General features: G+C 50.8%; 1 protein-coding gene across 1 annotated transcript in view; it reads left to right on the forward strand.

Annotated features, from left to right (window-relative positions):
• Positions 1–300: 300 nt before the first annotated feature.
• The window catches only part of SLC2A1 (solute carrier family 2 member 1), a 40913-nt gene continuing 27541 nt past the window's right edge, over positions 301–13672 (forward strand). The window contains exon 1 of the mRNA XM_073316447.2: positions 301–490. Coding sequence (XP_073172548.1) covers positions 473–490 — 18 coding nt within the window. The 5' untranslated portion in view covers positions 301–472. The remainder of the gene's footprint in view (positions 491–13672) is intronic.

The following is a 13672-nucleotide window of genomic DNA, read 5'->3' on the forward strand; positions in this document are numbered from 1 at the left end:
GGGCTCGCCTCTGCAGCGAGCTCCTGGGCGATGAGCGCCGGCGCCCAGAGCCGAGCCGCGGCCCCGCCAGCGCGTTAACAATGAGGCCCACGTCCGCCCCCCGCCGTGCGCAGCGCGCGGGAGGCCGGGGCCCTTGACGGACGGACGGGCCAGCCACTCAGGGCGCCGCGCCCGGGCCCGCGAGCCCTCCAGCGGCGCACCCCCGACACACCCCCGTGAGCGCGCGGCCAGCCAATCAGGCGGGGCGCTCGCCACACACGCGCACACTTAAGCCGGGTCGAGGCGCGGCGGCCGGGCCAGGTCTTATACGGCGCGTTCCGAGCGCAGCGCGCGGCACGGGCAGCGCCGGGGCACCGCAGCAGCAGCAGCAGCGCGCCGGAGGACTCGCGTCGGCTCGCCGGGACCCCCCCGCGCGGCTCGGCGCCCTGGCCCGGGGCAGCGTCCCTTGGAGCGAGCGCGCGGGCGCAGCACCATGGAGTCGGGGAGCAAGGTGACCGTGGGCCCGGCGGGGGGAGGCTCCCCGGGACCTTCCGGCGGGGGCGGCGTGTGCGTGGCCGTTTCGGGGGGAAGCGGGGTTGGGGGAGGGCAGAGCGGCCTGCGGGGGGGGGGGGGGTCGCTGCTTCCCAGAGTCTTTCCGCCCCAAGCAGCCGCCGGCCTGGCCCTGGGCGAGGCGACGCGCACCGGGCGAGCCCCGTGGCCGGGGGCGTTCGGGGCAGGGTGGCTGGTCTGCGCTCGCCCACAGCGCAGAGGGAAGGCGGCTCTCGCGGGTCCAGCAAGGCCGCTTGGCCGCCGGGCTGGGTGCGGGCTCCGTGTCCTTCGGGCCGGGCTCCGTCTGGGGCGTGAGGCGGGGCCGAAAGCCCTAGGAGCCCCCTGCCCCTTACGGCGCATCGCCGCGGGCGCGAGTCCTGGCGGCTGTTTCAAACCTTCCCCCTCCTTGGCGCCGTGTGGGCTTGAGCCGCCGCCTGCTTTGGGCTCCCTTAGCCAGTGCCCCGCTGGCAGCGACGGGACCCGGCTGTTGCCCCACGGCTCCCTCCGGGGACGCCCCATCCCGCATTGCCCGGCGGGGGCGGCGGCACCTGGGGGGTCGGGGTGCTGCGCAGCGCATCCCGGTCCCAGCAGCGTGCGGAGTGGAAAGTTTTCAGCCTCGAGCGGCGATCGCGTGTTTAAAATAAAATAACTAAACAAATTAAACCCTCAGACAAGTGACTGATGGGGGGGGGGGGGGGGGAGTTCCCTGCCGGAGTCCCAGATGCAAGATAATCAAGCCATGTCCGAGGTGTTCGGTAAAAGGGCAAGTTTGCAGGGCTTAGGACTGGGGGGTTCCGCTCCACAGCCTTTGGGGCTGGACCGGGGGGCAGAGTTCGTTGAAACTTGGTGCTGCGGTTTGGTGGGAAGGATGCCCGCCCCTGTAGCCGGTCTGTATTCAGCGGCTTAAAATACCCCAGCCTTCCTGTGTGCGCGTTAGCCTTGCCTGGCCGACACTGGTGACCCCAAAGCTCCTAGAGGCACAGGAGGGAAGGGCTGTAGGCTTACGGGTCAGGACGGGGCTCGATGTCCCGCGTTCGCAGCAAAGTCCCCCCGTTTTCCCAGCGAGCCAAGGGCCGAGGGGATGCGGTGCTTCGGAAAGCTGGAGGGTTTCCTGTGTTGCCAATTCCTGGGATTTTTTTCCTTGTACTTGTCGGTTTTTTCAAGCCCTACCGTCTGGAATCGAGGGTTTCAATAAGAATCTCCCCTTCCGTTTGACATGTTTTCCGAGCACGGCTTGTTATGGAGAAAAGCGTGGGAATGAGGCCAGGTCCCCTCCAAAGGTTCAGACCAAAAGGCAAATAAAAAACCCCGAATCTTATTGGGGGAGCGGCCTGATTTTTAAAAGATGGGGGGCCTGACTCGGGATTTTTGAACATGTGGGGTTGGCAGTCCTGCTCTTTCGGTCTACGTTGTCCCGTTACGTAATGGGTCGGACCATTATGACTGTCTAGTCTGGCCGAGAATTACACCAGGTGGCGATTCCTGCATGGAACTTGTTTGAACTGGAGCAGGGATGTAATCCCAGAGAGAGTAACCAAGGATACCCTCTTACAAATTATACAATCACAGTAAGGCCTTAAGGGGGGAAATAGTGTATGTATTTCTAATAATTCTTCCTTTGAGTTGGGCCTCGCATCAGGTTCAAATCCCCTATAATCTAATCCACACACAGGCTTGACTTTCCCTCTTTTTGGTACATTTGCAGGACCGTGTTAAAAGGATTTTTTTCTTGTTTTTATTTGTTTGGTGGAAGAGCCCCCTAGTAGTCCCTGCCCTGAAGAGCTTCTTTGTTCTGTGCTTGGACCATACCTAGGACCATCTAATGCTGGTCCGGACTTGGAGCTCTTAAACACTAAGTGGATTAATTAACCCTTTAGGTTTTGTTTTTCTTCCCTCCTCCCTCAGGCTCCAATCCACAGCAGTCACCTTGTTTTACAGAGTACTGGTATGTGATGATTACATCGGTGCTCATGGTAAAAGAATAGGTTTTATAATGAAGAAAAGAGGGTGGGGGATCCAAAGCAAAAAACAGAAAAATCCCATCCCTGCCCAACTCCACAGAACAGAAGGGTTCAGATTGAGACTCCAAGTGGTCTTTTCTGATCTGACTTCTTATGGGTCTCAGATCATCCCAATGAGTAAATTGTTCCCCAGTTGCTCACATCTTCCCTGGTTACCTTCCACTTCACAGGCTCATCTGTTGCGTTACACTGGTATAGTTGATTTGGGTGGTGGTACTCCAGATTACAGCTGCTAAACCGTGGCCATGGAACAAAGGTTTGTAGTCTGGCTGCGCTGGGCTAGCTGCACTAGGCGAGTTTATAATGGTTGTATATTTAAAAATTGAGTATCCACGCAAACCTCTATGTAGCCTCTCTTTTGGTATAAACCTGGCTTACATCGATTTAGTTTTAAATGATTTCTTGCTAATTTAAACTAAATCACTGTGACTGGGTTAAATTGAATTAAGAGTGTCCACAGAGGGGGTTGAACCAGTTTAACCAAATTGATTTAAAATAATGATGTTCCTTAAACTGGCAGCTCTTGTGTGAAGATAAATGTGTAGACGAGCACTTACAATCATATTAGGTACTTTGAGTCAATTGACAATCAATTAATTCGAGTTGCATACTTGACGGTCGGGTCCCTAAAGCAGATTTTAGGCCCCAGTGTGCAATGAAAGGGGATACCAGAGCGGGGAATTCAGTCCAGCAGGCTCCTTCCCTCTCTGTTCAAGAGACCCATCTCTTTTAAAATAATAACTGGTCTTGTGACCATGCAGGGAGGGCACAGGAGAAGCCATGCTGTTCCGCCAGTCTGTGTTTTCTGGGTCAAGATGCTTACAAAGTTTATTTGTGCAACACTGTCTCCAGATTCCCTCCTTTCTCCCTAGCTTTGGAATGTGGTTTGGGATCAGCGCGTTACTGTATTTAGTTCGCTGCGCTCTTGTGCATTTTCAGGAGTGCTGATGGCTGGGTGGGGAGCTGGCTGGCAGCTCCCGGAGTGGAGCGTTCCTGTGTGCCCAGCTGTGGGCTTGGAACCGGAGCTCTGGGACGTGACAGCCAGGAGCACCTCACAGGCACAGCTTGCTCCGGAGGGGGAGGAGGCGAGCGGCTGGGACTGAGGGAATTTTGCCCGGTTGAACACAGAAGTCCAACGCTGGGCCAGATTCTGATCTCGGGCACAATGGTGTAAATCCGCAGTAGCTTGCATTTGGCTGTAGAAGCCCCAAAAGGAGGACAAGGGGCCGGTTCACCTACCATAAACATAGAACTGGCTGGTTTCTATCAGCTCTGTGCTTGGAGGATATTTCCTCGTCTCTCTTTAGCGGATCTTTTCAACCTCTCGATGCTGCCTTCATTTCTGGGGGGTCGGGGGGTGTCACTTCAAGCTGTTCGAGTGGAGACCGTTTAATCATAAAGGTCCCCGGGGCGAGTAGAGACCAGAGCGCTGGGCAAGCACCGGCTAAGCCTGGCACCCTGTTACCCGCTGCCTCCATCCAGTCGGGCCCGGCTGCCTGTCTTAGGGGTGCCCGCGTTTCCCCGCTGCCCGGGCCGGGGGTGGCTTCGTGGCTCCCGGGTACTGAGCAATGGGCCGGGCTGGGCTGGGATTGCCGCGGGTTGGGCTCGCACAGTCCCGGGGCTGGCAGCAGCCGCTGCCCCGGCTCCATTAGGAGGGAAGCTGCCGGCATGTCCCCGGCGCCAGGGGGCGGTGTCGCGCTAGCCCCTGCGATGTAGGCCAAAGGGGAGAGCGAGCCCAACATCCCCGGGCGGGGCCCGCCGGAGCTCGCCGCCCATTGGCGGCCGGCGGCGAGCCCCTCTCAGCGGGCTGGGGGGAGCCTAGCTTCGAGCCTGCGGCAGCAGCTGCCAGCGCGGGGGGGCGGCGGGGATCCAGGGGCCCAGCTGGGCAGTGCGGCGCTGGGGAGGTTCCCGTGGCTCCCCCATCTGTAACTTACCGAGGCTTGTTGCAAGGCTCTAGGTACCGGGCCTTCATTCCTGCCAGGGGGCGCCCAGCCGGATCTCTCAATCTCCATTCTCTGTGTTAAGATCCGGTCATTGCTTTTTTTGTGTGTAGTAGCTCCCATGCTTTCTGGGCGGAGATAGGGGAGGGAAATCCCTGGGTCACATCCCAAACATAATAACTTTGGCAATGAAACCTTCCTCAGCATGATCTGCACAGGACCATGCAACCCTGACTTACAGGAACTTGCGGGACCACTTGGGAGGAAGGATTACTTACCTGAGTAGGGGTTGCAGCTCCAACTGTATTTCTAATGTACATCACAAGACCAGGTCTTCTTAAACCACTGTTTTGATCTAATGAAGATCTGACTGATGCACCCTCCACTGTACAGCTGCAATACAGCACCTTCTGATGCCTAGGCAGAGCCCACAGCTTTGCTTGCAAAATGCTGTAATTTCCTTCCCTCCAGCCCTGCGACTAGTAGCCTTCAGAAAGAGCCCTGCTACTTTTGTAACATGTTACAGGATATGCTGCAACTGACTGGGTCATGTTATGTAGCAGATTGCATTACACTCTCTATCCTCCATCATTACAAAGGTGGAAAGTCCTGTAATTCCCTTCTAGGACTAAAGAGTTCCTTATTTCCTGTTTCCTGTTCCTAATTGCAGACTGAGCCCTTTTAAATGAAGTTGAGAGGAATTAATAGGTGTAAGGATGGAGGGAAAAGACAAAACAAATAAAAAACACAGTAGAAAGAGACAATCAGCTGTGGATACTCCTGTTTATCAACTAAACAAACTTAAGTCTTAACTCAGTGGTAGAAGATTTTGTTGGGTATCTCTAAATTTGAGATAATGGATGATCCAGTTAGGATAAAATAAGAGTCCGTTCAGACTCAACTAATTTTAGCCCTAACTGAACCTTTTGTGAGAGTCAAAAAGGCTACAAATAACACCTTTAAAAGTATCTTCTTTGTGAGTATATCATGGAAATAACAAATAACACCTTTAAAAGTATCTTCTTTGTGAGTATATCATGGGAGAGGCTGTGCTTCATTTTCATTCCCAATTTTCCAGACTCCAGATGGCTAGCCAAAGCTTATCCAAACTCATAACCTTTAGGGTGCCTGATCTGACCATTAAACCTTTTAAAGAGATAAATTTAACCCAAAATTTAGGTTTTGTAAAATTTATTGGTGGAGACTCAATAATAGGAAATGCTATAAGAATTTTCTGGGGGCAAAAACAATAGAATTTAGGTAGAAACTTAATTTGGTTCTATTAAAAATTAGCCTTAATACCTGCAGAATTTAATAAAGCACAAAATCCTCTTCATATGAGTTTTGAACCATCCTTTAGAATTCTGTAACAAAGCTATCATTTTATATGATCTATATGATGGATTTTAAAAAAAAAACCCTGTAGAAAAGTTACTTTTCTGTTCACTTCTACAAGACTTCCATAAGAGGCAACTAATAGAAAATTTTTAATTCTAATGGAAAGTTTAAAAAAAGCAAATATTCTTCTGCCTTGACTGCAACCTAAACTAATTCAAAATCCTGCATGAAAACCTGAGAATGGAATTGAATGGAAACTGCCTCTAAACAAAAGTGACACTGACTAGATAATTTTCACTGTACAAGAAGATAGAAATCCAAAAAGTAAAAACAACATAAATAGTGAAGAGTAAATTGATCTTTAAAATTTTCAGGTTTAACAATTGAAGGTGTTAATACATGCAGTATGTAAAATTATTTATTTAAGCTATGGGCAATTAAAGTGGCTAGTGACTTTTGGATGCCCATCTTGAAATAACTTACAGGGGACCTGATTTTCAAAGTTCTGAGCACACATTTTCTATAAACTATGCCCCTTTATGGTGCTCTAAGATAGCTAGTCACTTTTGAAAATCTTGGCCATGGTGTAAGATGTCTGTTAGATGTTCACCCACTGATAATTTAAACAGTCCTGCAAGAGGAAAGGCACATCTGGCTGAAGAGAAGGCAAATCAGTGTGATTCCAAATGTAATTGGAGAAAGCACATTGAAAGGTGAATTTATAGTAGTATGCATCGATCAAATTCCTTTTAAATGAGAACCAGTACAGCACCTGACTGTACCAGACATTCAAACCTGTCAAGGACCTGTGCTACAGTATCCTTCCGTAAAAGCTCACTGTACAATAATTAGTTCTATGCAAACAGCGTGGTGCAATCTTATTGACGTAATGCTTCATAGTACAATATTCTGAAGATCTGTTTATTGCCATTTATTGTTGCCTCGTCATTCAAGGTGTGCAAATCATGATGACTAATTAGAAATATTCTTATACTTTCAGGCTGGTGTGAACTGCTCTGCTCCAGCATGGGGCAGAAGGAAAGTCTTTTTCTGTTTGGTAGGAGCTGATTCCATGAGAGCAGGGGAGAGGAGTCTTCCTCTTGGACCTTTCTTTATTTGGAGGGGTGGGGGATGACTTGTGTGCTTTACATAAAGCTGCAACTACTGGCCTTTTAAAAAATTAAGAATCATTTTATAACAGTGGTGTTAGGGCATGTTCAAACGCAAGCTGCTTTTCATGTCCACAGTGATGACACACTGTTGCTTTCGTAGGGGAAACTGTCTTGTGTGGTCATGGTGTGGCAATGATTTATGCAAAATAGCCTTTGGAATGAAGGAAATCAGCTGTGCAGAAAGGACAGAGTATGGGACAGGGACTTAACTTCCAGGATCTGTTCCTGGTTTGTGTAACAGGATGGCTTGACCCTTTAAGGGCTAGAAGCCTGGTGCCAGCCAATCCTAGTTAGGAAGAAGACACACCTGTGCCAGGGATCAGGTGATTACCCTATAAGGAGCAGCAGGAAGCTGCGGAAAGGGGATGATGCAATCTTCAGAAAGAAAACTAGAGGATGCTGTGGCTGGCAGTGAGCAGCTCCTGCGGTAGACCCTTGACCATGGCAGGGTTTGAGCCTGGAAGTCAGACAGCGGACTCCATAGGTGTCAGAAGGAAAAGAGTCTGGTCTGGCCATGGCCTGCAAAAGCAGGAATGGCCCCAGGCAGGAAGGCTGGCATTGGAAGAGAAACTTTTAGGGGTTTTTTGTTAGATGATTTGATGATAAACCTGACAGAAGGAGGGGTATTTTTGATCACAAAGCCGCTGGGTGACTGAGGGGTTCAAGAGGGCGAACAGTGGGGATGCTTTCGGGGCTGCCCTGAAGCCAGTGGGGCCCCTGGGAGGAGGCCATGCATTGACATCCTGCCACTTGCTTCCTGTGACCTTGAGCAAGTTAGCCTTCCTGTGCTGCAGATCCACTGTGTGCTGTGCTGATGCTGATCCATGCCCCATGTATTGAGGGGCTTCATTCAGTGCTGCTTTTGAGGTCTGCAGCTGGAAAGTGCCAAGCTCTGCAGCAGAAGTCTGGTCCAGCTCCATCCAGTTCATTTGCTGGAAAAGATTCCCATTGGATTAACTGGGAGTTGGATTGAACCACTGATAAGGCGAGGGAGCTGCTCCACAGCTGTCCAGCCACCTCCAGACCTGTCTAAGGCATATAGGGCAACCCGTGTTTTCTGCTTCTTCCAAACCTGCCACAGGTTGTAAAGACAGGGCCCTGATCCTGCCATACAGCTAAGGCTGGCAGGGACCACTACAATCCATTCACAGAGAGCAGCTTTCAGGAGTGAAGTCATAGGCTTCATGTGCACAGGACAAATGAGTGTGTCTAAGAGCTGCATTAAAACCCAGTTATGGCCAAAAAAGGCTGAAATTCCATGGGGCTGGCCAGTGTGAATGGCTTATCTTTTGATTAGCCCAGTCTGGCCCCATCCACTGTAGGGCTTGGTCCTACTTACATTTAAGTCCGTGTCAAAACTGCCATTGGCTCCAGGCCTACAGGATCAGATCTGCGACAGCCAAACTGTATTTAATCTAGTTCAGCCACCACTGCATATAAATGGCTTTAGCTGTAAAATAGTTCTGCTCTGTGTGGAAGGAGCCAAGATCTCCTTCTGTGCTTGCTTCCTAGAATCAGGAGAAGGGAGGGGAGAGGTTTAGGAATGGTACTGAATCTCTGGGGGCCCAGGTAGGTTTGCCACCTACAAGATGCAGAAAACCTTGTCACAGGCCACCCCAAACAAAAAGGGTCCTATTGCCAACCCTACCAGAGAGCCTTCTTGGGGTCCATACCACTTCCTGGAGCCTTCAAGGGAATACCTATTGTCCCCTCCTAGGAGGAGCCACTGCCTCCCTCACCCCACTCCTTGTCCATTCTGCTTGCTGGTCCCTGGCACCAAGAGGAGCCACCATGGTTTCTGCAGGTGAGGGCCTGCCCCGTAGAGGGAAGGGACCAGGGTACGAGCTGTGCTCGCAGCTGTGATCTGCATAGCCAGTAGTTTCATGATCACTACGGGCATCACCCAAAAAACCTGGCACATTACATCTTTTGACTGGCCATGAGCAAGGCAGTACAAAAACTAGCCAGGCCAGGTGGCAATGCTAGGTCCAGAGCCATCCTGCCACATGTTTTCAGTGTGGGTGGGAGCACATGGTGGTTTGTGCCTTACCCAGCATAATGGGGCCAGATCATTACTGGGTGCAGTTGTATTAACCACAGTGAGCCCCACCTTGTGCCCCCTTTAAAGGGGAATGTATTACATAGTAGAAAGTAAATGCAGTCACGCGCACACAGCCTCCTGTTCAGTGCTCTCGTGTTAGCAGTGGGTAACAGCATGGGTGCTCAGCCTCTGCCTGCTGGTATTCTCGGGTTACGTTGGTACGGTGCCCTTAAAGGGACACACCATTTCAGTGCCTAGCATTAGCACCGGCTGAACATCAGAACATGCTGCAGGAGCATGGGGTGTCGGCAGGCATGGTAGCTGGATGCCATGCCTGGCACTCAGGAGTGCGAGGTGAGAAGGGGAAGCATGTATTGCTGGGGAAGGGGATTTCTTTCCTCTCTGAACCTATACGGACGGGATGTGGCCCCTTTCTACATAAGCTCAGCAACACAGAGAAAGAAGTGCCTGTGAGAAAAAGGAACAAAGTGAGCAGTTAAAGGAATCATTATAAACCTGTCTGAAAACCTCAGCTTCTGCCTGAATCCCATGCGATATGTGCCCTGTGCATCATGAATGGTGTGTGCATGAGCTCACATGCTCCACCCCTTCCTTGTCAGTCTCAGGCCACCAGCTGCCTGCAGCCCTTCACCAAACTCAAGTGAGACCTTTGTCCAGAGCCCCCAAAGGTTGACTTCCTATGTAGGCTCAGTGTCCTCTTCATCCCCATCCTCCCAGCCCTTTGGGTGTATGTCCTTGTCCCTCGGTGTGTTTGGGGAGATGGGCTTGGGCTGCAGGTGTTGGCTCCTAGCCCTGGTCAGCTGGGCTTGAGAGAACTAGCTGTACCCAGAGCTACTCACTTCTCACAGTGCCCAGTATCTCTGGTCTTTGTGGTGTCAAAAGGCACTAGGACCTGCTCCTCTTAAGGCCTGGCATCTCTGAACTGGAAGGATAACCATTACCGATACTTCCACAGGGTAAAATTCACCCCTGTGCAGATTGTGCACCACTGGGGATGTCTATCTTATGGACTTCTGTGCTTTAGAACTTGTACGGATCCTCTTGATACCAGCTTCTGCTCCTTGATTTTTGCAAGCCAGCAGGCACTGAATCTGGTATGAGTTAGAGCAGCTTAGGGGCTGCTCTAATTTATGCCAGCAGCATATGGACCTTGTATCAGCTGTAGACTGGGGTAGCAGGGTGGAACTCAGTCCTGTCCTTCCCCACTGAATTACTCTTTGATGTGCCCCTTGTGCCAGGCTGGGGGCAGAGTGATTGGCACAGAACCCAGCTCTGATATCTTTACACTAGCTGATACCCCTGCTGCCAGGGGAATTCTCGGCTGGCCACTCAACCCAGAGCCTGGCTTCTTTTATGCAGATGGAGAAACTGGCCCTGTTTCAAAAAGTGGTGCTTGGAGCTCTGCAACAATCATGCAGTGTTTCCTTCCTTAGCCCAAAGCCCCTTTGAAATCCAGGAGAAGCTGCCCTCGCTGAGGAGGGCCTGAGTCTTAAAACAGAACAAATCCCCCTCTCCCCGTCACAACTGAGTGCACCCTACAGATGCAGGGCCAAATGTGCTGGTATGCTCCAGCTGCTCTGTCACTTGAGCAGTGCAAAGCTACAAGTGACTGGCCTTGAACATGCTTTTCACCATTCATGCCCTTTGTTTGTCTTTTGCATTTGACTCAGCCTAGTCAGTTTCTCTTTACATAGGCTCACAGATGGCACAGCTAGAAGGGACTGTTAGGATAGCCTAGTTGGACCTCCTGCATAATACAGGCCAGAGGACTTCATGCAGCAATTGGATGACCACTTGTGACTGAACTAGAGTAGATCTGTTGCCATTCATTGTTGCACCCAGGTTCCCATGTTAGCATTGGGCTGCAAACACAGCAGAGGACTATTCCAGTGGAAACACTGCTGCTGTTTGCATTTCATAAAACCAGTACAACCCCCTGCTCTGAAATCAATACAAGTGCCCATATGATTAGACAAGGGAGGACTGGGAGACTTGCATTTTACCTGCTTTGGGAAGGTTCTGGGAAAGCTTTAAATGCTGAGCTGCCTCTCATGTTCCATCATTCCTGTTTGCTGGTGGATGCAGATCTCATGACTTAATTGAGGCATCTCGTTAACTGTTGCTGGGTAACTTGAGATGGTAACCTCATTGGCTATCCAGGCTCATACTTGCTACCCAATGAAATCAGCCACTGGTAATTAAAGTCAGGCAATTAAAAAGTGGGTTCAGCATCCCCCTCTGAAAAGAGGGCGGGGAAATGAAGGGGACCAGGCCATGGAAGGAGGCTCTGCTTCCAACTGAGCTGTGAGGAGAGGTGCAGAGTCAGAGGGACAGAGACAAGACAGGTGGCTAAGCCAAGAGCTGCGCAGAAGAGGGCTCTTGAAGCTGGGCTGCTGAGAGGAAGGGATGAGGGACCTGAGCTGTGGCTTGTGAATCAATCTGTGGGCGGATTAACGAGGAAGGCAGTGTCAGGGAGGATTTTGACATGAGTAAGGGCCCAGAGGGGTTGTTCCAGGGCTGCAGGGGTGATGTAAGCAGGCAGAGGGCATAGGCTAGTGTCTGGGGAGCCAAGATTGGCAGATGCTGTAGAGCAGAGTTCCTGTGGTTAAGGCAGAGGAGGAGCAGGTGTCTTGTGCACAGGCCTCGGTCATGGTCTGACCCCTGCAGGTCCTTTCTGAGCAAAAAAGTAATTGCAGTTAATTGTAAAAAGAAAAGGAGTACTTGTGGCACCTTAGACTAAATTGTGGCTCTCAGACTGAGTCTCCCATGTGACCAGGCTCTGGGTCCTGGCTCTGTACAATACAGGGGTTGGGGTGGAGCTGGATCATCACCCTACTACGCCCCAGCAGATGCACATGGCCTAGGTTAAAGGTTTGGGATCTCTAACAAGGGCACACTGAGATCTGGCAAACCTGCATGGCTGCTTCAGCAAACTCTGCCCTCCACCAAACTAACATTGCTTCAGAGAGCGGGTGTGAAGAAATCAAAGAGAGAGCTTTTAATTTCACATGGCTATTCCAAAGCTCATCAGCCCAGCCTGTGAAAAGTGGATCCCAGTTTTCTGGGTACAGCCACCAGGACTGTACCCACTGGTGACTTTCCTGCCTGGATCAATGGGCCATTCATGGAGGTGTCCAATTACCAGCCTGCGCAGACACTCCCTACCCCCACCCTCCCACTTCCTCCAAACAAACTGCCAATTGTTACTCTAACCCTAGGCAGGGGAGAGGTAGTGGGAGAGGACTTGCCAAGTAGCTGTAGGCATTGAGCGTTGCATAAATGCAGGGATTTTGCTGAGTAACTGAACTATACTGACAGATTGTTTGCCTCGGCTGAACCAGGCTGCAAGTGCAACCCTGCGTTTGCTTTCCTTTCAAACTTCAGCCCTGCTGCCATGGCATTACCCCTTCTCCTGCCCAAGTGATGGGGCCTTCTGATGCATATCCTCTGGGAGGAGAGAGGACCTTGACTCTGGAGGATGGGTACTGCTCCCTGGAATGGATGTACTGTTTGTCCCAGCCCCAGTTCATAAACAGTAGGTTTCTGGTACTCAGCTCTGCAGAGATTTAAACTAGTGAATGCCAATACCTGATACTTATCTTACCTACACAAGCTTAAAGCCAGAGTAACTCCATGGAGGTCAATACAGTATCACTATTATTTATTTAGCATATGCATAGACTAGCCAGGCGATGGCATCTTCAGAGGCCTGATGCAGTTCTTCTAGGCTACCACTGAACCTAATTGTCAGGCATTCATCAACAATGTGCGTCATGCAACAAAGGGCTGTCACGAAAGCCCCGGCAATACTGCCTGCACAGGGACCTTGCCCTGCACGCCCAGGTTAGAGGGCAGGCCCATGCTTATGGCCCAGTGCCTGGAATCCCACAATTTCAGCATTTGCTTTAAAAAAAAAAAAAAAAAGTTCAACCTCTGGATTGAAAGAAAAGTTTGAAAACTTGACCTGAGTTTCCTTAGACTGTAAGGTCTTTGGGGCAGGGGCTGTCTCTTCTGTTAGTACAGCGCCTAGCATAGTGGGATTCTGGTCCATCACCAGGGCTTTTTGGTGCAACTGCAATTAATAAATGACTAATACCTGCCTGAGTCTGCAGATAGCCTGAAACAGTAGCCCCAGCCATCTTAACTCTGAAGAAGAGACCACAGCCACAGTATGGTGATCAGGGCTCCCATCTGAGGTGTGCCAAGGGTCCTGGATTGTTTAGTTCAGGCCTGTATCCTTTTAAGTGAGGGGAGATTCAGGCTCCCCATCTTTCCCAGGAAACTGCTTTTCGTAATATGATACATACACACGTATATATTAACCCCTGAAAGATCTGGTCAGACACTTTGCTGTAGAAAATGGGTGGATTTAATCTAGAATTGCATTGATGGAACAAGTAAGGAAATGCTAACAAGGGATACCCTTTATGGGATACTAACTCAGTGGGCCAAATCTGACTTCATGTCAATCAGTGCAACTCCACTGCAACTTGTGAGCTTGCATGGGTGGACTTTGGATTTTTTTATTCACTATCCATGCCCCAATCTGCAAGCTTCTCTACTGGGAGCTACTTTTCTGAGTAGGGAGAAAGCTGGGGGACGACTGCTCTG

The sequence above is a fragment of the Lepidochelys kempii genome, chromosome 18 (assembly GCF_965140285.1).
Source record: "Lepidochelys kempii isolate rLepKem1 chromosome 18, rLepKem1.hap1, whole genome shotgun sequence".
NCBI classification, from domain to species: Eukaryota; Metazoa; Chordata; order Testudines; family Cheloniidae; genus Lepidochelys; species Lepidochelys kempii.